Source organism: Anguilla anguilla, chromosome 4, assembly GCF_013347855.1.
Source record: "Anguilla anguilla isolate fAngAng1 chromosome 4, fAngAng1.pri, whole genome shotgun sequence".
Classification (NCBI taxonomy): domain Eukaryota; kingdom Metazoa; phylum Chordata; class Actinopteri; order Anguilliformes; family Anguillidae; genus Anguilla; species Anguilla anguilla.
This window is the reverse complement of record NC_049204.1, coordinates 19,348,539-19,375,370: the sequence shown is the minus strand read 5'-3', so window position 1 is coordinate 19,375,370 and position 26,832 is coordinate 19,348,539. Positions and strand designations below refer to the sequence as shown.

At 38.4% G+C, this 26,832-nt stretch overlaps 1 protein-coding gene across 2 annotated transcripts in view; it reads left to right on the top strand.

Annotated features, from left to right (window-relative positions):
- Nucleotides 1–3,754: 3,754 nt before the first annotated feature.
- The window catches only part of gnal (guanine nucleotide binding protein (G protein), alpha activating activity polypeptide, olfactory type), a 65,583-nt gene continuing 42,505 nt past the window's right edge, over nucleotides 3,755–26,832 (top strand). The window contains exons 1-4 of one of the 2 annotated variants that reach the window (XM_035415735.1): nucleotides 3,755–4,387; nucleotides 18,267–18,339; nucleotides 20,595–20,649; nucleotides 20,820–20,939. In XM_035415735.1, coding sequence (XP_035271626.1) covers nucleotides 4,036–4,387; nucleotides 18,267–18,339; nucleotides 20,595–20,649; nucleotides 20,820–20,939 — 600 coding nt within the window. In that variant the 5' untranslated portion in view covers nucleotides 3,755–4,035. Of the gene's footprint in view, nucleotides 4,388–17,162; nucleotides 17,989–18,266; nucleotides 18,340–20,594; nucleotides 20,650–20,819; nucleotides 20,940–26,832 lie in introns of those variants that run through there. The other variant, XM_035415736.1, reaches the window with a different exon arrangement.

Below are 26,832 nucleotides of genomic sequence, written 5' to 3'. Positions count from 1 at the left end.
CATCAAAGAGTGTCCTCAAATAACATGTAGACTCTCTGTAAAAGGGCAGCAAGGTAAGCTGTAAGAGGGGGTGGCATATTTCTGTGTAAACCTGCAGTCTTGGAGAAGGAAGGTCCTGATTGGCTGCTCTCAATAACTGGTTCACGATTGGTCAACCCTCTTGTCTACTAAGTTTAATGGGATGCCTTTAGACCATCTTTAGTGACCCCAAAATCTATGCTTAGGTGTAGAGCAGAGCTACCCGACCCTGTTCCTGGAGATATATCATCTACCAACAACCATCCAGACTTGCTGTCTTTAACAAAAATTATTGTTACATATAGATGACGCTTTTTACATTGGCTTTTGTTCCAACTAAATCCATAAGTTAATTTATCTAATTAATGCATTTGCTATATCCACATACACTGACAGATATCCGGAATTAAAGTATGGCAAAACATGTCTTGTCAAAAAAGTATGAGATAATCATAAGATTTGATGTGCATTTTACAGTACAGGGAATGTTAAGGTTTCAGAGGATGATTAAACTAATAGGACAACTGAGAGCAGAGATTTAAAAGAACGACACAGCGCTCCAGTTTTCACCTCTTATCTGAGTTTATGTAATGAGCTCCATACTTTCTACAAGACGCTGAACAGATAAATAGCTTACACTCAATAATATTTTCGCTGGGAAATCTTGTCTTTATATTATGCATTAGAGCATAGGATTTCCAGGGAGTTTAGTCAGCTTGTCATCAAACACAATGATGGCACCAATTGACGGTGGTGGTCTTATTATGGACAAAATGTCAATATATATGACACGTTTAATTGATTCATTCGCTTCCCTGATAATCCAATTTTCGCATATACATTGAATACCATTCTGGTAGAATAAAATATGTGTACAAAGTATTATACGTGTATTTCCGAATACGGTATGGGCGTACGGATACACTCCTATCCATTATGTTCCTCATCACGAGAAAAGGAACAAATGAATTGCTAACATTGTTCTTTGCGACTTCTACTGTAATAAATTATGGACATAATGTCCACAAGAGGACGCTACAACACCTATAAAAATATAACTCTGGTTTCAGGTCAAAAAATCTTGTTTTACTTAATTCAATGCGCACTCGTATTTATGCGATCTGTAGCCTAATAAATTTGAAATATTCTCCCTCTGCCAAACCTGTCACTCCATGAAACACAATCCCTTTATTGGGTATGATTCTCGGAAACAAATTAATTTACTAGTACGAGCCATAAGAGTAAAAACTATTTCATTACTCTTACCAGGTGAGTCTTATCATTTCACTGTCGTAAAGAAAACAATCAACATAAATCAGAACATAAAAGCTGCTACTGAAATCAAATTTATTTATTTATTTATTTATTTATTTATTTATTTATTTATTTATTTATTTATTTATTTACTTATTTATTTATTTATTTATATAAACGGAACCAATGGCCCATAAATCAAAAAAAGATCAACCACTATCATTATCATTTACAATAACCATTTGTTTCACTAATTAATTTATTTTTAGTATTCTGGATGGCACACCTCTTCCTGGGATATCATAAACTTTGATAGCTTTTTATTTGTTCTCTTCAAGGGACGAGCGCTCTCATGAACTCCACCTTCAGCTGTATTACACAACTGCTGGTAAAACTGAGTAACGAGCTCAACACAATGCCCGGGAAGGCTTCAGAGAACCTTTGCAGGTGGCAGTATTCTTTATTTGCAAAAAAAAAAAAAAAAAAAAAGAGGAAAAAAACAGCAATAGTTTTCAATATATTTGTTCACCAGGACGATTTGTAATGTTCTGTAAAGTTTAGTTCACCAACTTTCAAAACATTCATAGACTATTACAAAAACAGTCCAGTAATGGAATGTTATCAGCATGCCCTTTGAATGAAGTTCACATAGGAGTCATTCTCTATCTGTGCATATCAGTTGTTAAAGCTGTCACATTGTTATTCCTTCCCAAGTTGTACATTCTGTTCGTTTCAACACACTTGATATCAAGCTGTAATCCAATAGCTTTTATTAGTGTACAGCACGATAAAAAATGTATGTATTTGGATTAGCTGACAGTAATGTGCTTCTGGCCAAACTGCTCTTCAACAACAGCATTAAGGGAACCAGAGGAAAGGGATGACTTAGGTCAGGAATTAGCTCAGTGTAAACAGAGCCGCCAGTGGCTCTTGCTTGGCCTGAAGACAAGCCATTTTATTCACTGCAGTGTCACGCCATTCCCTGAGCTTCAGCACTCTTAACCGAATAAAAGGAGCAAGGCATGCCAAGTGCCATAATGTCGGGAAATGTAAGTGCAAAAACACTAATCCTAACTGCTTCAAAATAACTATATGGCTGAGGTTGTATGTAGCCAGAAGACACATTACATAATAATTTCCTCCTTCTCACTACAGAGTTCCAGTAGTTTTTTTAGATGAGTCGTTAAAAACCACCAGTACCTTTCAAAATATGCGATCTCCGGGGTGATTATCATAACTGTGGGAATAAGTGATTGCGGCAAAAGCAGTGATCTAAAAATAACACTAAAACACCAGTACTTTTTCCGTGTATTCCAAAAATAAGGCATTACACATTTTCCCTTCACCACGCTGCCAAAGATCCCCTCCCAGAACAAGAACAAAAATGGATTTATAGAAATAATTCAGCGCTTTCCATTTTCAATATTCAAAACTTTCTGAGAATGTTACGGGATGCAACTTTTTTCCCTGGGAGACATAGCTAAGAAAATTAAAACAAACAAGTAACAATCTCACCAAAACCCCAAGCTTTAACACCATTCTCAAAGCCTTTAATCTAATGCAGTAGAGTTTAATCCGATGCAGCAGATAAATAGATCTGCATTAAACAGGAACAAGATTATGTTGTTTCTGATTCAAATAACAACGCCATTTATTTCATATAGAAAAATATACAGGATACATTTGGTCGAAGAGAAGCTCCTGTTATCTATAGGCCTAGTTCATTTGTTTTCAGAAAAAAATGGCAGGTATTATGACATCTTTTTTAACCGTCGTCAAAAAAATCTATCTAATTTCACTTATAACATATCTCCAAAGGGTGTGCAATGCGTCAAAAATGGATTTATAGAAATAATTCAGCGCTTTCCATTTTCAATATTCAAAACTTTCTGAGAATGTTACGGGATGCAACTTTTTTCCCTGGGAGACATAGCTAAGAAAATTAAAACAAACAAGTAACAATCTCACCAAAACCCCAAGCTTTAACACCATTCTCAAAGTCTTTAATCTAATGCAGTAGAGTTTAATCCGATGCAGCAGATAAATAGATCTGCATTAAACAGGAACAAGATTATGTTGTTTCTGATTCAAATAACAACGCCATTTATTTCATATAGAAAAATATACAGGATACATTTGGTCGAAGAGAAGCTCCTGTTATCTATAGGCCTAGTTCATTTGTTTTCAGAAAAAAATGGCAGGTATTATGACATCTTTTTTAACCGTCGTCAAAAAATAAAAAAATCTATCTAATTTCACTTATAACATATCTCCAAAGGGTGTGCAATGCGTCAAAATTCGCAGTTTTTATGATAGCATAATTCATGTCTCAATGTAGAGTTTAATGTTCCAGAATTCCACATGCGTATAGACAGGCATTACCCGAAAATAACGCCTCTCAGATGCTGAAGATAGGCTACTGAACTCTCTGCCTCTTGTTCGTGTTCAGAAACGTGACGTTTCTTGGGGGATGGTTTTCCTTTTATGAGGTTCAGCTTTTGGTTTATTTACGGTAAGGTGGGCTAGCAGCTTCCACATCGATCAGGAGATCCACGGACTACAGAATCCAATCGCACTGACCTAAGAGAGAAAATGCGAAATGGCATACAGCGTAGCAAATGAGCGGGTATAATTCACTCACCAATCCGGTTTAAATTCCAGCGTGATGATGCCGCGTTGAATCAGAGCACACGTCGTCTACTGAAGGACTCCGCTCTCCTCTTACACATTTAGACACATTTTGCTATTAAATAGAAAATAAAAATGGGGTTGTGCTACAGCTTGCGTCCGCGACTTTTTGGTGAACCCAGCGGTTCCATATCGGACTCAGACCAGCCCCTCGACTCAACTGCACCACCAGTTAAGCCGCTGCACCACCAGATTAGCTGCGAAAACATCAGCAATCCCTCTGATGGAGTGCTGATACAGAATGGAAGCGGCGGCGAAGCGGACAGAACCCTACAGCAACAACTACTCCAGAATAAAACCATCCCGAAGCCGAATAAATGGGATAAAGATGACAGGAGGAAGGCAGATGAAGAAAGTAAAAGAATAGACGAGTATCTGAAGGCGCAGAAACGGCTATACAAGCAGACTCATCGACTACTTTTATTGGGTAAGTGTGAGTGCGGACATGCATTCTTCGGACTTATCATAAGTCACATAGTGCAGGTATTAATGCCCTTTTCATATACATTTACCAACACATTTTGTCAAGGGAGTGAGCACCAGAAATCTTTTAACCCACTGTTTTAAAAAATCATTATTTAGGCCTACTCCTCAATAAAGACATCACTGCCACCGACGTATCGGGTGGACGGAAAACGTAGGAATGACATTCGAGAAAAGCGCTTCAGTGCTTTTCAGCCCGGGTGAAATTACTTCTCTCAGTCTTATTTAAAAATAAATGAAAGGGAAGTCGTTTTAAGTGATGCGCTGCTCGATGACACTACTAATTTATTGTTGCATTGATGCATTGGTATAACATTTTGAGCTACCTGTTACAGTTTCTTTGTGGCTTTTGGGCCTAATAGTCAGACTGGTTACTGTATATATATATATATATATATATGGTTCAGGTGTCATTTAACATTATTCTATGATATGTGTGTGTTGTTATGAATGCTCCACAAAGTGCTAGATAGAACTGCTTCATATATGATTCTCTAAATCACATTTTGGTTTTGGTCATATTTTTTAGCGCATATTCATTGTCAGGCAGCATATACACGTGTTGAAGCTTAAAGGTCCCCTTTGGAGGCCAGGGCTGAGCTGTCACTGTCCACTATCCACTAGTCAATGTGACATTGCATATCTATTTGGCACTCAGGGTTCCTAATATGAGGCTACTCCATCCCACTTGCGAGAACATATCAAATGAGAAATCTGACTTCAATAAAATACAGCACTGGAGAAGCTGGCTCAGTGCAGACACACATTACATTTACACATGACACAATAACCGTCTCATATTTGTGCAAGTTGCTAAACCAAAATACAACCAGCTCTATGCGGATGATTAAATGTCATCCACGGAGACCAAGGCAGGATAGTACGAGGAATGTTGTCGAAAAGGGCATTGGGGGCGTTTTTTCTGTGCGAAATGTTAACCTCGCATCTGAAGTCAGTTGGGCGTCCATTTATTCATGAATCAGCCTTGTTGAAATGACATTGACATTGTTCGATCCATCCTGTTAAACTCTTTCCGTGCAGTTGAATTCAAGCACTTGCTGATTTTTTCCCACAAAAACATTTTTCACACTTCACTTAGGTTCAATTATATATTAAATCATCAATAAAAGATAAACAGTTGAAAAACCCTTGCGTCCTTATTCACATTTTTGCTCTGGTCTGTAGTAAATAATTATTTTGCTCTGGTGACTCAGAGGGAGCTAGAGTGCCTGCAATAAGATCCAAAATCACTATTTTATTGCGATATTAAACATATCGAATGGAAGCACTGAAATTTATTTGTCAATATCATCTTTGCTCACAACAGCCTGCTTGCCTCGGAATTGCTCTGAAATCCAGATTAGGACTGGATGCAAGATGTCCTGCAATATAAACATACCAAATATAATAATGATATTTTCACTTTATCTGCTTATTTGTCTGTACTATTTCTAAAGGTGTATCATTTACAATTATCCTATCAGGAATTTAATTTAATTAAGTGTGAGTCATACACACACTTAATTCAGTTAAATACACCGCAAACTTGGTTTCAATATTCTGTGTACTATGCAAGTTTTTCTTTTTTATGTTTGTTTCAGCTGTTACTGTAAATTTGGGCATTCATATTTGAGTTTTACAGACAGGATAGGATGAGATAAATTGTGAGTGTAGTCTAAATGACTTGAGGACAGAAAAACCGGATTCGGCGTTTGGATTTCACAGTGGATGCATTAACATTTTATGTCCATTTTTATTTGCTCTCATATGGATTGCCAAGCTTTAATTGTAAGAATGTCCCACAGCTGCAACATGCTGTATCAGTTTGGGAGAAACGTACTAGCGCTAGTGTCCCCCATTGTGTATGAGGCCAGCTGCTGCTTCTTTAAGTTTTGCAGTGCATTACATTACATTACAGGCATTTAGCAGCCACTCTTATCCAGAGTGACATACATAACTTTTTACATAGAATTTATATTGCATCCATTTATACAGCTGGATATACACGTAAGCAATGCGGGTTAAATACCTTGCTCCAGGGTACAACAGCAGTGTCCTACCCGGGAATCAAACCTGCAACCTGCAACCTTTAGGTTACAAGACCAGCTCCTTACCCGTTATACTACATGGTGCACCACTTCTGTTCAGTTATGACACTGGAGGACTGGAGGATGTCTTGCACAGCCTGTGCCGGAAAACCACAGGTTCCTGATCAACCAGAGCTGTCACAAATGCGCAGTGCCATTCGGAGTACTTACAGGGCCGTCCAGACTACTGACCACAGTTGGGGTCACTACACTGAGCACCAGTGCTTTAGCTGGATACCCGCCAATTAGCCCAACAAATTAATTTTAATGCAGATTGGTGAAGGAAAGGCTGTTCACAGCCATATGTGACCCAGTACAAGAATCATAATAATTCACCAGTTCTCTTCATTACACTCTGTTGCTTTTGGGAGCATTATTTGACCCCTCTGAAAAGCAACATGGAGCCTTAGAAATGTCTGTTTTTGTTTTGCCCAATTATTTCACATAATTACAGCCACAATTCTATGAATATCCCATCACAAGAATTTGTAATGAATTTATAATCGTATTGTATTTGAAGCCTTAAATAACGACCCACCCTTGTCATAAATAACAATGGACCATATTTGTAAAACGCCAGGATGTCTCTCATAAACTTAATGTATGAGAAATCTTCTCAAAACATTAAATGTTATAAAATCACAATTAACTGAAGGGCAACTCTACTGTAATCTGAAAATGGTTAAAAAAAGCAATGATTTGTGTGTTACACGACATTAACATAACACAAGGTGTCACAAAGTGTCATTTAAACTGAGTTTGTGTGATTTTCTCATCAAGGTCAAGTTTGTAGTTTGTTCTATAGTACTTTGTTTGATAGTTCCTGGCTGCTTGTTATTTAACCTAGAGAATTAGTACTTGCAGAATCAGGCTAGCTGTACTGTTACTTATCAGCTATTAGCTGGACAAACAGCTGATCTTATCAGCAGGAATTTTGTCACCTTTGTTCTTTGCATGATCGGGTGCAGGGAAGAATTCAGACAAAAGGTTGAAAAAGGAGAATGGAGTGTGAAGTTGAGTGGAAAATGTTGTTATATTCTTCATTCTCCTAACACTGAAAGCTGACCATTTTGAAACTCAGTAACAGCAGCCACTTGTGCCCCTCGGTGGTCCAAATCTTTTACTGATTACATTAGTGGTTACATAATTACATGAAAAATATGCTAAAGCAAAGGCGAGTTAGTTTGTTTTCTTGGTACGAAGGGTCACTAGGTCTAGAGAATGACAAGGGAACCCCTGCTGACTGTGTTTGAGGTCTCCTGCCCAGACCTGCCCAGGTTCATTTGTACTGCTAATGCATGTAACAATATTTTGTCAATGACTGTGAGCCTTCATAACTGACAGTGATTTACGAAAATAGGTTTTAAAAAAGACTACTATTTTCTAGCCAGTGTAAATTTGATTTAGTGATGCTTTACAAAAAGTTTTACAGTGTTCCAAAAGATTTTCCACATTTTCTTAAACTTGCAGTGCCTTCAGATTAAGAGACCCTGTAGCATTTGAAGCCAGAAAAAAATGAAGTCCTCCTGCATATAGAACTAGAGCTCCCAGGAGGCCAGGAAATGAACATTTTTGACTCAATGGCTTCGGAAGGCTGTGGACCGGTAAAACAGAGGAAGTCACAATGTATTACAGCCCGTAATTGTAGTTATAAGGAGCATGTCACTTCCTATTCTTTGTTTTTATGACAGACTTATCGGTCAGGGTTAATAGTGAGTTTGCATATTGTTGGTAGTGTTGACAAATTGGATAGCGTATTGTAGTTCACATTAAGCCTGCTGCCAAAATTGGTTTTGCATACGTACTGGTATTTGCTGTCAAGACCATCTACAAGACACCAAATATTGTAAAATATTATCACAAAAACATATTTCCTTAAAGTAACATCATGGAATTTCCTGCATTTATTTTACAGGAAAAATTTTGAGGCAGTAATAATAGTCTTTGAAAATGATATTGAAATTGAAAAAGGATATACAATGTCAATCTGATACAAGTGGCAACCAATTATTATTATTGCATCAATCAATTAATTCAGATGTTATCAGGGTTTTTTTCTCTACTAAAAGTAATTTTACCAAGACAGAGGTAAGAAGATAAAGCAGTTTTACGACAATGTAACAGACATGTTTGACAGAATGATAGATGTGTGTCACCTAACTCACTGAAACAATAAAAAACTGACTGAGGTGTGTTAGACATCCTGAAATTATTCTAAAAGTACACTGACCCAAGCCCTGCAGCTTCTTTTAAACATTCACAGTTTATCAAGGATATGCAACATTGAACCCAATCCATCATTATTTCTTCTATAGTCAGAACATGAGATTAGAACAAAATGGTGGAAGATTTATGGAAGTGCAATCAACAAAAATAGCACAGACTTTGGACTATCCTCGTTTGCTTCTATTTATGGAAACATGCTGTGTGAGTGATTGCACATGTGTAATTAATGGTTGCTTTTGAGAACAGCTTTTGTATTCTAGAATTGCCAGAAAATAAACAGGATAAAGTGGTACTTGGTGTTTATCATTGTTCCTGACATGTTTTTCCATTTTTGATTTGTGGAAAGTTCATGACTTGATTGAATTTCAAGCTATAAGCATCTATGGAGTTTTGTGTCTCCAACAATGATGCATGTATGTTATAACATTATTAAATAATAATACTTCTGGGCTCGTCTGAGGACGACCTAAATAGATGGAAAATGGTTGCCTGAGTTAAGGTTTGACAATATCTGTCTGCCAGAGAGTTTTCGCCGGAGGTGAACTTGCAGGATGTAGACATGATTTGTAAAGTTTATATGATGTGTCCTCTAAGCTGGTGCTGTATTTCATGAGAAACTGCCTTGCTGTGTGGAGTTGTGGGTTTACAGTGTTGGCCTGCTCAGTGTCTCCAGCCCCTGGTGCTGGAGAGAGCCGTCAAGCTTCAGTCACTCCGCACCGTGACTCATTGCCTCTTTATACTGCTGGGAAGTGAACCGCAGTTACCGCTGCTTGCAAGGTCTGTTTGATGTAGCATGCTCAAAGATAGGCTCATACCAAAACACAAAAAGTGCATGGCAGATGAATGTCATAGCTATTAACCATGCAGGCCAGACCAGTGGCAGCACCCATTTTCCAAACTTCATCTGCTCAGGTAGCAGTGTGATGTTCTCTGGATATTAGAGTGGCTGAGGGCTATTCAAGCAAGCTAAAGGGGAGAGGGTGTATTCCATTTCAACGGTTCAAGTTTAAAACTGTGTCTTCTATGTCCATTTAGCTCTCTCCTCCCCAAAAAACAAGGCCACATGGACAAGGCTTTTTCTCAGTCTTATGATGTCTCTGGCTGGGATTCGATCAATCTTTGTCTTTATCTTTGATCAATAATTAAAAGCAAAACTTTTGTTTTGTGCTAGAAACACACTTAGTCTAAATCGCAATCATTGAGCCTAATTCGACAAACAAAAGTTTGAAGAAAAAGTGAGAAGCTTGAGTCTACTTATAGGTCAAAGCTGAGGAGAATGTTGATTGAATACAGACCTCAGTCTCTGTCCTGTGTCTGTTGTGAGGACCTCACTGTTCTGGTTTTCGATAGAGTTCTAGACTATAGACAGTGAAAAAGAAACCACTATTCAGTGGTGACCCTTAAGTACATGTGTACATTCACTCTCATATCTTGTTACCATATATAGAAGCAAATAAGGGTAGTCCAAAGTCTGTGCTATTTCTGTGGTGTGTACTTCCATAAATTCTCTGCTGCATTGTTCTACTCTCATAGCATAATTATAGGTGATGGTTTGTGAGCAATCAACTGGCAATGACCCACTCTTTGGTGAGTGGTGCAAAGGTGCTCTTAGCTGAAGTTGGGGTCGTTGCCAAATGATTTCTCAGCAGACTGTCTAACTTTACCACTTCTGTGATTACAGGACACTTCTTTTGATGCACAACAACATTTTCTACAGGCTTCAGACTTTAATGTATTGGTGATGTTGAGCTATTAAGGTGTTCAAGGTAGTATGCAGTGCGGGGCTTGCAGGTTGGGCCTCACTGGAATTTTGTGCTTAAGGGTTTATTTATCGTACTGGATCAGAGCGGCACCAGGAACCTGTGAGCTGAACTCAAGTAGCTCTATTTTGATCCCTTGTTAAGATAGAATCTGGAATTTCAAGAAAGGGAGCTTTGAGCAGGGCCACTCCCTCAGAATGTAGCAGAGCAGATTCTACCTTAAGAGTCTTTTTTAACCCTGCAGTTATGAAATCAGTAGTCATAATCAAAGTTAAGGGCCACACATCTATTACAGCAAAAAATCAAGTGTGATGTGTGTTGTAGAAAAAAACGGGTGGTGTAGACTGAAGAAATAGTCTCTGTGGACTGTGAAGTAGGAAAAGAGTTACGATTTATGAGTGATTGATTGTTTCTACGTGAAAAATATTGATTTAGGGTTTTAAATTCAGTGAAGAGGCTTTATCACAGGGGTTCTGGGGAGGGTGTGTCTTTTTTACCCTGTGGACATGGGGTGCATGCATAATATGAAGACAACAAGAGGGTTAACCCTCCTGTTCTGTTCATTTTTTAGGTACAGCAAAAATGTTCCCGGGTCAATCCCCATACAGGGGGGGTTTGCAAATACATGAAATGAACCATTTTCATTTAAAATGTTGATTACACTAATTAAGGCCAGTAGAAGAAGTTTCATACTGAAAAAATAATTTTAAGTATTTTTCCTAGATTTTCAAACTTTAAAAAGGGTCAATTTGACCCGCAACATAACAGGAGGGTTAAGTTAAGTTTGGCCATCCAGCTTCACCAAATGTGATTATGTGGTATATGTTATCCCACCAAGCCCTCTTATTGTGTAGTCATAATGCTTTTATTTAAACTCACCAGTTGTGCGTACGGGCAGCCGATGCAGGTTCTTAGCACGTCTGCCAAATTTGTGAACTGCACTGCACAATGCTTCTACACTGCACAATGTTTGCTTGCTATTTGCTAAAATAATAGGCACACGCAACACAAGAAGTGCGTTAGCCATGCCGTGTGAGGTCGCTGGCTGAAACAGTTACGACTGTGCTGATCTGCCTTGTTCCTTGAGTGATCTTTGTAATAGGGATGCTTAGGACTAGACGTTAACAGCATTCGTGTATATTTTTTGAGCAATACATGTGTGTTTTCTTGTAGGGTGTCCTCTGGAGGTGGTTGAGTTCATCGAGATCAGGTGCTTGAATGGCTTTTTCTGATGCTGATGGGGCATTTGCAGCTGCTCAGTTGTAGGTTTCTGTTGAATGTTTTCTAGTTTGTTTCTTCTGAGCAGGCCCTATTGACTGTTGACCAGCAGGTATAGAGAATGTGAGCTATGTTACAGCTATCACTGGGTTTACAGTTGTTCTTGTCTCAATAAAAACCATAAACCCAGGATACTCAAAGCTGGCCTCAAGGCCAGTAGTACTGGTAGTTTTCTCTTCTGCCTGATTGTACATTGTCCAGTAATGTCACTGATTGGCCAGAAATTACACTCACCTGGTGTGTCAGTTTTAAATCATTCTCTGAAGATCTGGTATTACTGTACTACTGGCTCTGAGAGCCAGATTTTAGTATCCATGCCATAACCGTTTGGACCTTGGCCTTGGAAGACTGCAGTTTTCACACACAGCAGGAATACTCAAATCAGATTTTTAGTCTTGTCCTCTAATCAGGGGACTGACTCCAGGTGAGTATAGTATCTGGCCAAACAGTAACATTAATTAGTCAACTAACGGTCAGGTGGAAAATAAAATCAACAGTGCTTGCCTCAATGGCCAAATTTCAGCATCCCAGGCTTTTATTTCAGTCTGGTGTGTTACCACTTAATTCATTTGGTTATTGATTTTTTATTGAACTAACTGAGTTTTCCTCCATAGTTCAGAGCATAGTAAGGAATTAGGGAAAGCTGAAGACCTGTGGACCGGACTGTGGACCTTCTGGAATAGAGTTGAGCAGCACTGCTCTACGATAATGTTCATTATCTTCACCTGAATGGTGGTTTCAACATTCAGTTCAACTTTGTGCCTGACTGCAAGATGTATTTTTGAACTCCTGACAAGAGTTATTTTGTTATCAATCAAATCAATCAAATTTTATTTATATAGCGTATTTCACAACAATTGTCACAGTACACTTCACAGATAACCCTGGCCTAGAGCCCCACAGGAGCAAGCGTAAAGCAACAGTGGCAAGGAGAAACTCCCTGTGGCAGATGGGAAGAAACCTCGGAAGGAACCAGGCTCAAGGGGGAAACCCATCCTCCTCTGGTCGGCTCAGGGTGTTACTGACTGGAGCTTTAATTTGATCCCATGGCTCCCTGTCACTCAAATCACAGCCACTGAGGTCCAAGAACTGCTGGTTTTTCACCCTCCCTTTACCTGGGAGTCAGGTGTGAATACAGTTTGGTCAATCAGCAGCACTAATTGTTAAGTTAATTACCTGGGGAAAATAAAACCAGGGCTGGATTTGGATTTGTGGTCCAGATTTGAGTATCCATGTCATAGCTGTTCTATCAAAAAAGTCTCCAAATAAACGTTGTAATAACCCGATTTAGGCACAGTAAATTCTTGAAATATTACTATCCATATTCATTACTCCATTTCAAATCATATCTGAGTTGTGTAAAAATTAAAACACTGGGTGTTTTGGCTTATGGGAACAAAATGAGAAAAAAGTCTAATTTGTGCCTGTGGTAATGGAACACTTCCCGTTATGAAGCACGTTATATAATCAGGGGTCAGAAAGACAGACAGCAGTCTTCGCAACAAAAATAAAACCAAAACAAAATAACCAACAGTTTCCTGGCAGTTGCAATTGTTTTTCCTGTAAAGTACATGACTGTATCACTCTCCTCACGTAAGCCACTCAAAGCTTTGGCAGGGTTGTGTGTCAGGCTTTACTTCAGTTAAGTTTTTCCTCGGTTTTCTGTCAGTGGAGTCCAAGATGGATTCAGCAATAAAGAAGCATAGAACATGTCACTCTTTATGTCACTCTGAAATACGACTTTATTTGGTGGGGTGAAATTAACCCTTGATGTGTGTTGGAATGGGAGGCCATGCTTAGCAGCCACAGAATTGCACAGCCCTGGTTTAAATGATGAATCAACAGCTGTGACCTCTCCCTGGCTTCCTGCACACCTGCTGCTCTCTCAGGGAAAAATGTGCATCCTGTTTTCTTTCCAAAATTTCACTCTTGCTTTCTAAATCGGGCCTCTTTCCTGTTGAAACTCACTTAAAGCAACCCATCCAATAAAAGCCCATGCAGTCCAAAACAAAGCAATGAGCCAGTGACTAGGAATGTGCAACAATGGACACTTGGTGACCTTCAAAGATTTGTTTTCAGCGCTTTGACATGTTTCAGTATTGGATGTTTTTCTCTCTATTCTGAAGTGTCGGGCAGGGTCATTATGAAAGCCAAAGCTGTGAAAATGAAATGGACATATTTACTCTAACAAAGCCCCAGCCCCACCCTTTTCAACAACCCCACCAAGCTCTTTGGGGAATGAATAACCGCCTGTGCATGTCTTGCATAGCTTGTTATGGCTGTGGTCGGGTTGGAAAAGCAACTTGGTCGGATACTTTCTTAATCTGTAGCCATCACTGTGCATTCAGTTGAGAGAAGTATGTGCTCTACATGACCAAGGCCTGCCATGGAACCTGTTTGCCTGTATAAGGAAGGAACTGTGCTCTGCATTAACTTTTCTTGCAACAATGTCAAATGGTGCCTTGTCAAATGGAGCAAAGAAGAGGTGACAGGATAAAGGTCCATTTATTCAGCATTAATGAATGTAAGGCATGTGTACCTCTCTTATGTTATGATCACAGTGCAGTATTAACATTGCGTGGTCACAGGGACTAATGTTTATGGAATTTGTTTGTCCAGAGAGACTTACTTGAGTGCATACATTATATTCCTTGTCTCTTGTGATATCTTTGTACAAACTACAGTAGTGTACATATTATAAATGCATTTATTTAACAAATTCATTTACTCAGAGTCCAAAGACAGCACTTATAAGAAATAGCTGGACTTCCATAAAAGGGGCCATACTCAGGATGTACACATTGTACATATTTCGGGAACTGAATTTGGCAGTTTTAATACTGAAAGGTTGGATATGTATGCATTTTATGTCAAATGACACTGTACACATACATCATTAGTATATACTCTCTCATACATACATATACACTTACACGTACACACCTGTGCAGGCAAGAACAATGCTATAAGATGATAAAAGATAAAAGAGTTTTGCTCATGTCTAAGTGTTCAGTTTTTCAAAAGCCACTAGAGGGAGACAGATAGCCAGAGGGCATTGAAATCCATTTGGGTTGGAATCTGATTATATTTGAGAGCATTCTGGAAGGTAGACCTCATGGGACAACAATAATGGTCGTATTAATGAGAATAATGAGGTTGAATGGAATATTTTCCCCTGGGGATGTTTCTGACAATAAACAAGGGTAAAAATAATCAACACCATATTGTGGTCTTGGAATATGATCACTTGTTTTCAACTGGTTCTCTTGGGATCCCATGTGGCCCTTCAATAACATGAGAGGTTCTCAGTGTGAGAAAACATGTTTTGCTGTATAGATATATGTAATTCCATGTGCAGTATGTATAGGTTGTGGTGGTATCCCTAATATGGTCAGATATACTTATTACATACAATTATTTATCTGCAGCAACTTTTTGTGCACAAAAATAATTATGGATGGCATTTTTATATGGAAATGGATTTCTCAAGGGTTCCTGCTTTACTATTGAGTTCAGGCTACATTCAAATTATATGATGCAATAGTGCTGTGATAGAAACAGGATTCATTTTAGTTTTACCACCATGCAAACCTATACTCACCACTGGGATCACAAAGTTATGAAACTGGATGAGTGTTACGTTTTCCCCGGATGTGGCCACTAGGGGGCAGATGTTGAATTTAGTCAGTTCTGAGAAGAGAGGTAATGTAATGATTTGTAATTGTTCTGCATATACAAGCGCCATCTGCATCCACACTATGGCCATCCACCACTCAGCTATATACAATAACATTGCTTGCCTGCATAATTTTTCACTGGATAATCTTTCTGCCCAGGGAATTATAGGGCCAGTTTCACAGACACAGATTAAGCCTAGTCTTGGGCTAAATTCTGTTTTGAATAGAGATTCTGCATAGAAAACTCAGTTTAGTCCAGGACTAAGCTTCTGTGTCTGGCTTTTAGTATCTTATTAGCTGACAAAAATAGCAACTGGTAGTCTGTGTTCAAAGCTTCAATTTACATGTTGCAAGTGCTTTATTTTGAATATTTTATCTGCAGGATTGCAAGAATACATTTTTTGTAAGCACAGTCAATATTGTACAGCTACACAGGTTCAGAAGCAGATTATGATATTGACCTGCTATAATAAGCAAACTGATGTATCAATGAAATGAAACTGGCTTACAATGCTACACTATCTACTACCAGAACCAATCAATTTTATTATTTATTCCTTGAGGTTAAGTGCAGGGCTTTGACCAGAGGTACTATTTTAGAAATTCACATATGAACCTTTGAGGACTGATACATTATACAAAAAACTTGAAGTACAAATTCAGCAGCATACACGGATAAATATGTAGTTATTGTACTGTAAGTTTAGAATAGTTTGTGAGGGTGAACACTGGGTGCTGTATTAATGAGTAGAGATCTACGGAACTGGGCACTGGGCTTTATGTTAAGGAAATTAGATTTTGTAATATTACATTAATATGAATGTATTACATAATATGAAATTAATTTAGAGTTCACTGGAAAAAGTTTATGTTGGAAATTGTGAAATTGTTATGATTGGAAATTGTCTTGGTCCCTAACAGTAAAAGTGTTGGCAAGTTAGAATACACCATGGCATTGGCTGTTAGATGAATATGGTGAAGATGTTAGTATAATATCCTTATCCATGCCCCCATCCTTTCCCTGTGAACCCTATAATTGTATGACTAGATAAATCCTCAGGCTAAATGACCACAGGCGACAATGTGCTCAACAAAAAGAAACACAAATAAAAATCTTATGAATTGTTGTTTCATGAGCCGAGCGTCCAACCTGTGCTTTAACTTATATAAGGTATGACTTTTTCTCCCCTCTTAGTTTTAGTCCATTTAGCCGTCATTATCAGAGAGGCCAAAATTTTGCGAGCGACTGTATAGTGAAATACATTCCAACCTGTTTCAACAAGGAAGTATTTCATTTCTTCTTTGTTTGCATGTCACTTTACAATAGGAATGTAGCATCAGTAGGCTATAGTTAATTGTATGCTGGGACGTAACTTGATGGAGATCTCACTCAGAAAAATGCAGTAGCCTATTGATGGCAAGGCCACTAATATGGTCTTGATGGGTCAGTACTAAAATGAAGTACCAATCAATTGAAATTGTTCGATTCCTCGGAAATAATTTCTAGCGCTACCTGTACTAGATAAAGTGCGCGTTTATTGGTGCGATGGCGGGTTGTGAGTTGAGGGCGTTCTCGTAACCTTTCTCACGAGTACCGTGAGCTAGACCAAAGACAGTTAACCAGAGGACCTCTTGCGAAATGAAGTATAGATATATACGTTCTGCACACGCGCGAAGTTGGTAGCTTACGCTCCAGTCCAGTTATTTCCACCAGGAACTTTATTCCACGGGTGCGGTTGTTACCTAAATTCGGTCGAATAGAAGCAGAGAGACTTGTGTATTGTTTACGACTGTATCTTCCCCTAATATAAGATGTATTTATTTATTTTTAATTATTGAGCTGTTTTGTGTTGTCTGAGTGGCGTTTCTTTCGCTTATTTTCAAGACCAACAAGATTAACGTAGCATATTTACGTAGCCTATAGCAATTATCTACTAGCCTGCTGAAATGAAATACTTAATTGTCTAAACAAGAAAGGTGACACTAAAGGAAGGTTCGCCGCTTTAGTCAACGGCAGATTCATATATGGCTGAACGCCCAGCCTGCAACTTTGATAGTTAGTGTTGTGCCCTTTATAATTACAAATTTAGGCTGGGATGTTGGAAACTTCGCTGGATGCAAGAGGCAGATTATATTATGGTAGCCTATTTGTCTCGCACATGAACTATAGGCTATCAAAAGTGATTGTAGGTGTAGGTTATAAGAGATTTTTCTCTTTCGGTTCAGTTATTTCCTGGTGCTGCAGAAAGAGGCAGTGCTGAGTTGAAGAGACCGAAATACAGATTTTTTGCACCGTTTTCTTCATTTTATTTTGAAATCGAGCCACTTATTTTGTTATTCGTTTACACTTTCAATCCAAGAAAACAGTTTAGCGGAAGATGGGTTGTTTAGGAAACAGCAAAACAGAAGATCAACGTATCGACGAAAAGGCACAGCGAGAAGCGAATAAAAAAATAGAAAAACAGTTGCAAAAAGAAAGACTAGCGTATAAAGCCACACATCGACTTCTTTTACTGGGTAAGACAGAAATGCTCTTGATAAGATGTAAAAATAGAACATTAACATTATGCTGTTAGACTACTGTTTTCGACATCAGCTCTCGCGTAGGCTATGTTGACAGCTGTAGGTAGCTACTGTAGCCTACATAGCTACTCTTGCTATCTGGTTACAATCACCATCTGCGATTGCCTTGGATTCTAAAGGATTTAGCCAATACATCATCACAAAAAACCGTCTACAAGGAGGCAGTGTTAATTTTAAATGATAACTGTCGTTATTTCTTTGCTTTCTCGAAGGGGCTGGGGAGTCCGGAAAGAGCACGATTGTCAAGCAGATGAGGATCCTTCACGTCAATGGTTTTAATACAGAGTGAGTGGCTTGTTATTTTAAATCACATTTATATCCAAAATGTTCTTCAGATGAGTTTCTTGGTTTTCGCAGTTACGATTAGGATATTCTTTCTTCCTGTCATGACAATTGTTGCATTGCCTTCCTAGCTTAAGATAGTTAACAATAGCCTGCAAGTGAAAGGTTTTTTTCGGTGTTGCACTGCAGCGCTTGTATGGCCCAGGTTTTAGCAAGAGCATGGCGGCTAACTGGTTCCCACTGATTTTTCTTAACTGTTGGCAAGCCAACATGAATCCTTTTTTTCTTTTTTGAAGTTTATGTCATCTTATGTCGCATGATCTCTTATTAGCTACAAAGTGATGTGCCGTGATATCAAACATTTAACCGTTAATTAGACAAACCTATAGCTTAATAGTCCGATAGAAATAAGAACTTTATGTCGCTACAACTTACTTTGGCTGTATACTATGTGGAATCCTTTAGATGTCTCAGTTTAGACATAACTGTGGGAATTTGATTTTTTCTTAGTACACAGCACCTCGTCGTGGCTTGTTGGATTTTGTGCCAGGCTTCGAACCAAAAAAGATCTTGACAGCGTAGGCTTCTGTAATAAATCATGTTTTAATGAAACCCAGAATGGTTTGTGAAATGACTAGGCTCTGTTAATTTCTGATTACACTTTGACCCAAACATCCATACTGTGCTATTTACAAGTTGTAATCAATATCAAAAGGACATTTTGAGACGGCAATATCAAAACGATAGGAAACTGAAATTTTAAACTGAAATCTTCTAAATATTGCGGCAAAAACATGGGCAACGCGGCACGTGTGCAAAATTACAATAGCTTTATTTTGAAAATATCTTTATTGACATAAAAACACATTTCCATTAACTACTCCCAGTAAGTAACCCTCAGAATAAATCAAATACAAAGTTATAAGGCTCCTTCATAGGAAAAAAAACATATTCAAATCACTGTCAGTTGTAAAGTCTGTTTAGCTTTTTTTACCATATCATATCATATTGCCATATCAAGAGAAAACACACACCCACAGTTGACTGCTAAAAATTATGCTTTGTCTATCAGAAGTAGTAGATAAGCCGAGTGGAATTTAATTTTTGAGGTCATTAAGCATGTCATTGTGGTCAAGTTTATATATGGGGAATTTCAAATGCGATATATGGGTAAATGCGATTTGTTAATGTTTTTGGCTGTTTGATTCAACAGGTTTTGACCTGGGCTGGCAGCTCAGCTGCTCAAATGTCTAGAATTTTGCCACAATTAGTGTCCTGAGTGTGTACTTTTTGTCCATTATACATAATTCAGGAGGCATAACCCCCCCCCCCCCCCCCCCCCCAAAAAAAAACGTTACATTTAAAAAAACAAGCACCAAACCATCCAGATCCTCGGCGCACCTGTACAAAGTGTCATGAGTAGAACTTGGCTAACTATATAGGTAGCTAGCTATGGCATGTCCTCAGCTCTGTAACGTGATTTGTTGTCCTCCGTGTATCCGTACATCTGTATCGGTGGTACGCGCAAACTAGGTTAAGTAAAGTAGACGAAACGCTAACATGTTAGGGTTAGCTAAAGTAACATTAGGCGATAAAGCTGTGCTTAAAAATCTTGTGCTGTTCGAAGTGGTGATTTTGGGAGATGCACCTGCGTATGCGTCCTACAAAACGAAGCACCACCTGCGCATGCGTCCCACCAAACGACCCTCTCAGGTCGTACGTGAGTGAGTGAGTGAGTGACCACAATTTGCCACGCATAGCCCACAACAGCAGTTCCTGCGCGCCATGGGAAAAAAAAGCCCTAAACGTAATCCAGTCTGAAATACATCTGAACTCGAACTGAAGGAAGTTATTTTACCTCATCAATGCATTCTCTGATAAATAAATAAATAAAAAGTTTGATTAGTGGTGCAATAGAGAGAATACAACATTTGCATTCTATATTCTATTTTAATGCTGTATTTGTCAAATCCTTTTCGAGCAACCTACAGAACGGTTTTGGGGTGATTTCACGGGTTGGACAACGTATTTTAAATGAGAATATCAGATGTGTCATTAAAAGTTAAAATGCTTTCCCCTGCAAAGTGGCTCATTCAGATGTACTGCCTGCACGAAGAGGGATGTTTTCATGTGTATTATCTTTGCTTTTGCAAAGTTAAGTTTCATATTAAATATTCATTTAATATTTATTCAATTATTTTCTGTAGTTTGCCATTGGTTTGTCTAATTACAAATCTAATCATTTTTTTTTTACACAGAGAAAAGAAAATGAAAATTCAGGACATCCGGAAAAATGTGAAGGATGCCATAGCGGTAAGATCTAATTGAAACATTTGTACAAATACTGTATTATTAAATGTTAAGATTATGCTTGGTTAATTCCTGCTCAATTGTTAACAAGCCAATGTGTTGCTGTGTTGTCCTTTATTTTATCCCGTTTTTATTCAAATTAATGGTTATGTATTGTTTTTTCTGCTTCCTAGACTATAGTTTCAGCGATGAGCACTTTAATACCCCCGGTTCCATTAGCCAATCCAGAGAACCAGTTCAGAATAGAATACATCAGAAGTATTGCACCTTACTCAGACTTTGACTACACACAGGTAAGACCAATGTGCTTTCATCTGTTTGGAAATCTTTTTAAAAATGAGTTCTTCGATGTTTTGAATGAATTCAACCTTTTTCCTTTTGGGAATGACTATCATCTAGATTCTTCTGTTTGTCTGTAGATAAGACACCACTATCTTCAGACTTACGTTTGTTTGCAAGACCTCATAGACAAACCTCATAGAACTCATAGGCATACGTATGCAAATGTGTGTCAAAATTGTACCCAATAATGAGTTTGTAATTTTATTTATTCCTTGAAGCTGAGATTGGCTGATTTTGGGGGAGAAATAAAGCCTGTATCAGAGTTGTCTATTGTAATTGTTTTTAGACTACTATCTTTGAGGATTTTGCTTGATGGAGAAGAAAAGACCAAGGTCTGGATTCAGTCAAACATACCCTAGCCACTTTAAGAGCAAATTGTATTCAAACCATACTCATGCTCTTAAGGATTCACCTTATGCTTTTAAGAGCTGAAAATTCAGGCAATAGGAAATGGCATGGGCAGATAACTGTGTTGCTTTAGATGCTGGAGGGCATCACAAGGAATTGTTTGTTTGCAAGTTAATGAAGAATGGCCTGTGACTTATAGTGAAATTATTGTCAAAGCAACTAATGTAATGTCTCTTTATAAATATAATGACACGGTTACTCACAAATATCCCTTATTTAATCTCCCTAACATGATTTGAAGAAAGAAACTGTGTGTTTACTTGCCAATAGTTTTCTCAGATTGCTGGCAAACTTGTTAATCAAGGAAAATTATTGAAAATAATAATCAGCTAAGGGGAATTTTTCTGCATCCTCAATTTTCAACTCAGCAGCGATCACTGTAAATGATGCAGAACATTTTATATAGTATTTTACCCAGATCTGCACCTTATACAGACATTTTCAGTAGTGTTGTGTGGAACACAAGTTAATTCGGTATTTTTATGGGCATTCAAAGAGATTTTTATATGTGTAAATTTGTGGTATTGTACATGGTGGGTCCAAAAATATTATTTGATCATTTTAAAGTAACAGAACAAATTGTTTAACAAAAGCATTCAAGGTTTTGTTGTTTGTAGTGAAGCCTTGTGAAGCTTTAACTATTTTGTATAATTACATTGCAGAACATAAGTATTTGGACAGTGACACAATTTTTGTTGTTTTGGTTCTGTACTGTAGTACATTGGATTTGAATTGAAGCAATGAACATGAGATTGTCAGACTTAATTTAAGGATCTGTAATCTATTTCGGAAGTACAGCCCCCCCATACATAGTCCCCCCATTTTAGGGGACCAAAAGTTATTGGACAAATGAACATAATCTTAAATAAAGTTGTCATATTTGGCACTTGGTTGCGAATCCTTTGCATTCAATGCATTCAGGTTTGTGGCATTTGGTTGGAACTGAGCAGATAAAATACTTCTATATACCTCGGAATTCATCCTGATCCTGCTATCAGCAGTTACGTCATCAGTAAAGACAAGTCAGCCAGTTCCAGGGGCAGCCACACATGCCTGAGCCGTAGCATACCTCCATCATGTTTCAAAGATGAAGGGAAGGGGTGCTGTGGATCATGAGCATTTCTTTTCTTTCTCCACCCTTTTCTCTTTCCATCACTTTGGTACAGATTAATATTAATCTGATCTGTCAATAAGGCTTTGTTCTAGACCATTTTTTAAATTACTATTTTGCTACCATTTTGTTCTTGAGGCCTACCAGTGGTTTGCATCTTACGGTGAACCCTCTGAGGTTATGCTGGTGTAAACTTACAATATCTTTACTTCAGTCTTTGAGACATCATTGGCTACTTCCTGGAGAGTGTTCTTAATCTGTTCAACAGTTAAAAAGGTTTTTTTCTCCACAACTGAAAGTATTCTTCAGTCACCCACTGCTGTCGTCTTCCACAGTCTTCCAGGTTGTTTGCTATTGCTGAGCTCTGCACTACGTTCTTGCTTGAATTAAGGCAACAGCCCACAGCTGGCCAAGAAACAGCTGAGCAGCCTACTGTCCAATGACATTTGGTCCTCCAAAATGGGTGGTCTTTGTATAGAAAGGGTTTGAGTTCCTACGTGTTTCACCCAATATGGATGTAAATTCTCCCAAATTAAAGCTGAGGGTCTGCATGTATACCTCATATTCATTGTTTCATTTCAAATCCAATGTGCTGGAGTACTGAGCCGTAACAACAAGTATTGTCACTGTCCAAATATTTAAGTTGGTAAATTGTGGTATGTTCTAATTTTTCATTAAACCTTATCTGCGTAGAGGTCTTAGAAAGGTTGTTAAAGAACTTAACTTAATTTTGCCTGTTTTGGAAAGTGCATTCAGGCATTTAAATCAAAGTAGATTGTTGGCTTCACAAAGAATTGTTTGATATGTTTACTGTTTGGTGGGTCAAGAGGCAGACAAGGCCAGGCTGTTACTGTGGCGATGTTATGAAAGAATCCAAACAGTTGATTCTTTTTTAGCTGAAGTCGTCTATTCAGTTACCAAAGTAACACATAAAAGAGGGCTCGATCCTCTGTGTCATTGCGGTTATCTAATACAGATTTTTTGAAAGTCTAATAAAAGTAGTGATAATGGCTATCACGGGTTTGCTAGTGGCTTTCTGGGGATCTTGGCTGGAAGTTAACATTCTCTGTCTCACTTCAAGGGATAGAGAGCGTTTGAGTATTTCCAAGGTTTGTCTTAACTTTGAAAGTGATTCTTCACTCGAGAAACATTTTTATTTGTTTAATCTGCAAAGTACATTTTAAAATTAGTCAATGAAGTTATGTATTATGTATGTATTGTATATTTGACTAAAGATTTTTCATTTTCTTTTCATTGGAAATTATTTTTTGGCTTAAATCGTGGAAGTAAAAAGGAAAAATGAAATTAGTGAAAGGGACTACTTTACAGTATGTAGGAAAGTAGGAAAGCTCTTCAGCACTGGTCAGATATAGATTCAGTGGCTGTCTTCATTACCAACCCATTTTCATTTCATTTCCTCATCTCCATCAGTGCATCATCCTCAGTTAATTTAGGTGATGTGATCTCTCCAAAGCACATGCTTCTTTTCACCACCCAGCACAGCTGACAGAAAAACTGTGGGTGCTTGATTGACCTAAGGGGGCTGCTTTTGTGCAGGGAGTTGCGAGGAACCCCATGTACTGAATCCCTTCCTCACGCTCCTTGAAACTCCTGGCCATTGTCAACACTTTGTTGAATCAATTGATTTCTTAAACCTTTAATTATAAAACAAATGCCCTGATTTGACTTTGGAGAAGGCAAAGAATGAAAGAACCAGTTTATATTGGATAGTTTTTCTTTATTTACTTATTTTGTATCTCAATAGTGTGGTTCATCGTGAACTCCCCTAGGTCTGCCATGCTAAACAAACTTCCTTAAGTGAACAAGCTCTGTTTTGTTTCCTTGTTAGTTTCAGGCTTGTTTTTTGTAAGTAGCCTTGGTACTTGTTTTCCAGACAACACATAAACTGACTTTATTTTAGTATTTCTGTACATGTGAACAGCCCAAAGCACAACACCCCTCCCCACCCACACCCACAAAAATAGAAAACAAACCACACATAAGTTGCTCTGGACGATCACCATCCTGGTGTATTCTGCTTACCAGTGTCTTACAATATGTGAAGTATTTGTTTAATCATCATGATATGTAAGAAAGTGTAACTGAGGACCCCATAGCTCATGAGCAGCGGTGCACTGCCACCCCCCCACCCCCCAAAAAAACAGCGTTATTAATCTTCAGCGTGCTTATGGCCTTTAATGCCATCGTATTATTGAGCTGCATCAATTTGTTCACCTTTCCAGATTCATGGCGCTAGAGTGGACAAATCTTCACCAGAAATTTGCCGTTTTAAACTGTGCTTTTCTGGAGCACATCTGCAGATACACTCTGATCAGACGCGGACTGCGGTTTTATGAGGTGCTGGGATTTCATCCGGTGTGCCGTGGGGGGCGTCGGGGAGGGTAACGTGACACACACTGTCAGCCTTGGGTAACTTCAGTGAAGTGAGCCCCCCAGTTGCTCCATCCCCGGCCCCTCTGTGGGGCAGTGAATTGCACACTGGGTTTATTCAGGCTCTGTGTCACAAGCTTCTGTATAAGAGAGCCCTCAGGAGGGAGGTCTGCCTTTCTTTCACCTTTCTGTGTCTGATAGTGTACCACCATTAGCGACTCTTGCTTCACCTCAAGGGTTCGGTGATAGCAACGCCCATCAGCAAACATGCTTCAGTTTCAACGAAGTCTCGGCTTGCACTCAGCGAAACATGGTTTTACGTGCTCCATTTCGTGCTGTCACCTAACACTTTTGCATTTTTCAAATTCTTTGTCATACAGCGTACATGCATGACTCATGCCAAAGCTCTTCCATGAACACTGTGGAAGGAGGGGTGAGGACGTGGGCGATGATAATGATATCAAATGGCATGCGATGTGACTAGATTCACTTCCTGTTGCCTTTGTGTACGTCTGGTGTGGTGCATCTGAGGCCTGTGCTCTTCCACTAGACGTACGGTGACATCAAAATGAAATTTGAGGTACTTCCTGATTTTGTGGAGTTTAACTTCACCATAAGTCTTTAAAAGGAAAACGGTACTATTGAGCACACCAGGCAGTTGTTTGTTAATTTGACACATACACGGTTCCTTTCAGAGGTATGCAGTCCGATGCAGATTTCAATGACATGTTTGTCTTAAACAGAGCCCTCCACTTGCACTAAGCTGCCAAGCACTCATTAGACCTTACAACTGCAGTCTGACTGTGTTCATTACATGCTTGGGTACATGCTGCTAATGGTATTCAATGCTTCATAGCTACTGTATTCAGTAATTCATGAGGAGCCTGATGTGTATGTAATTTGTCTTGTGTATGTATGAACATTTACAGATCATTTGTGTGGTGTGATCTGTGGAAAAGTAGCTGTTGTCAGTTTTTTTTTGGGGTAAAGAAGGTTGGGTAAAGAAGGTTGGAAAGTTGTCTTTCCCCATTGTCACTTTCCGACTTTCTATTCTACTCCATGGATACAGTCTCAAACATAGCTGTAGTTGTTGTCTACCTCCTCTCCCTTTTGATTATTGCATATCAACATCATTCTCCATTTAGCCTTTTCTAAAAAAAGAAATAAGAGAGGGGTTATATGTTGAATTAGAACCTTTATTCTACGTAAACAACAAAGAATACCATCAAAAATACTCATATTGCTAAAGCTTCACTGGAGCTACATTACAAGTTTTGTTCATTTTCTAAAGTATTATTTAATTAAAATTCTGGTTTATTGTGCAATAGCTAATGAGTGATTCATGGGATTTGTTCCTGTGCTAAGCATTAGCGATTTCCAATGGTCATCACATAACATTGTTGATGTTTAATGGTTATCCTTGGTCATACTGTTGTGCGGTCTTCCTCTGGATGTGCAATTATCTGTAACTTGTCTTTGTTTCCTCTACACTAATGAACAAGTCAATTTTTGTACTTCTGTTCTTAGAACCGTAGCTTGGCAGTTGGCCAAATATGGCTATGTACAGTTCAAAACAAGTCAATTTCACTGACTTTCTTTGGAATTGTAAAAGTATGTGCAATGTGATCTAAGAACTACACTGGAAGTTAAGTTACAGTGTTTGATATCCTTCTTGCCAGATTGATCACTTCCTGTGATAGGCAGAAGATTGACAGTGTTTATAACATTTTACTGCAAGCAGTAAATCAGCCAGTTAACAGCTGTGAATTAAGTATTTGGTTTTATTAAGTACAAATCAAGTAGTTAGCCACTACTTCACCTTATAGTACTTCACAATATAGCATGAAAAATCCTATTGATTTTATTAAGTCCTGAAAACTGGGCTCATTTAAAACAGTTAGCCTTTTTCTGCAGATTCAATTAGGTCAACGTGG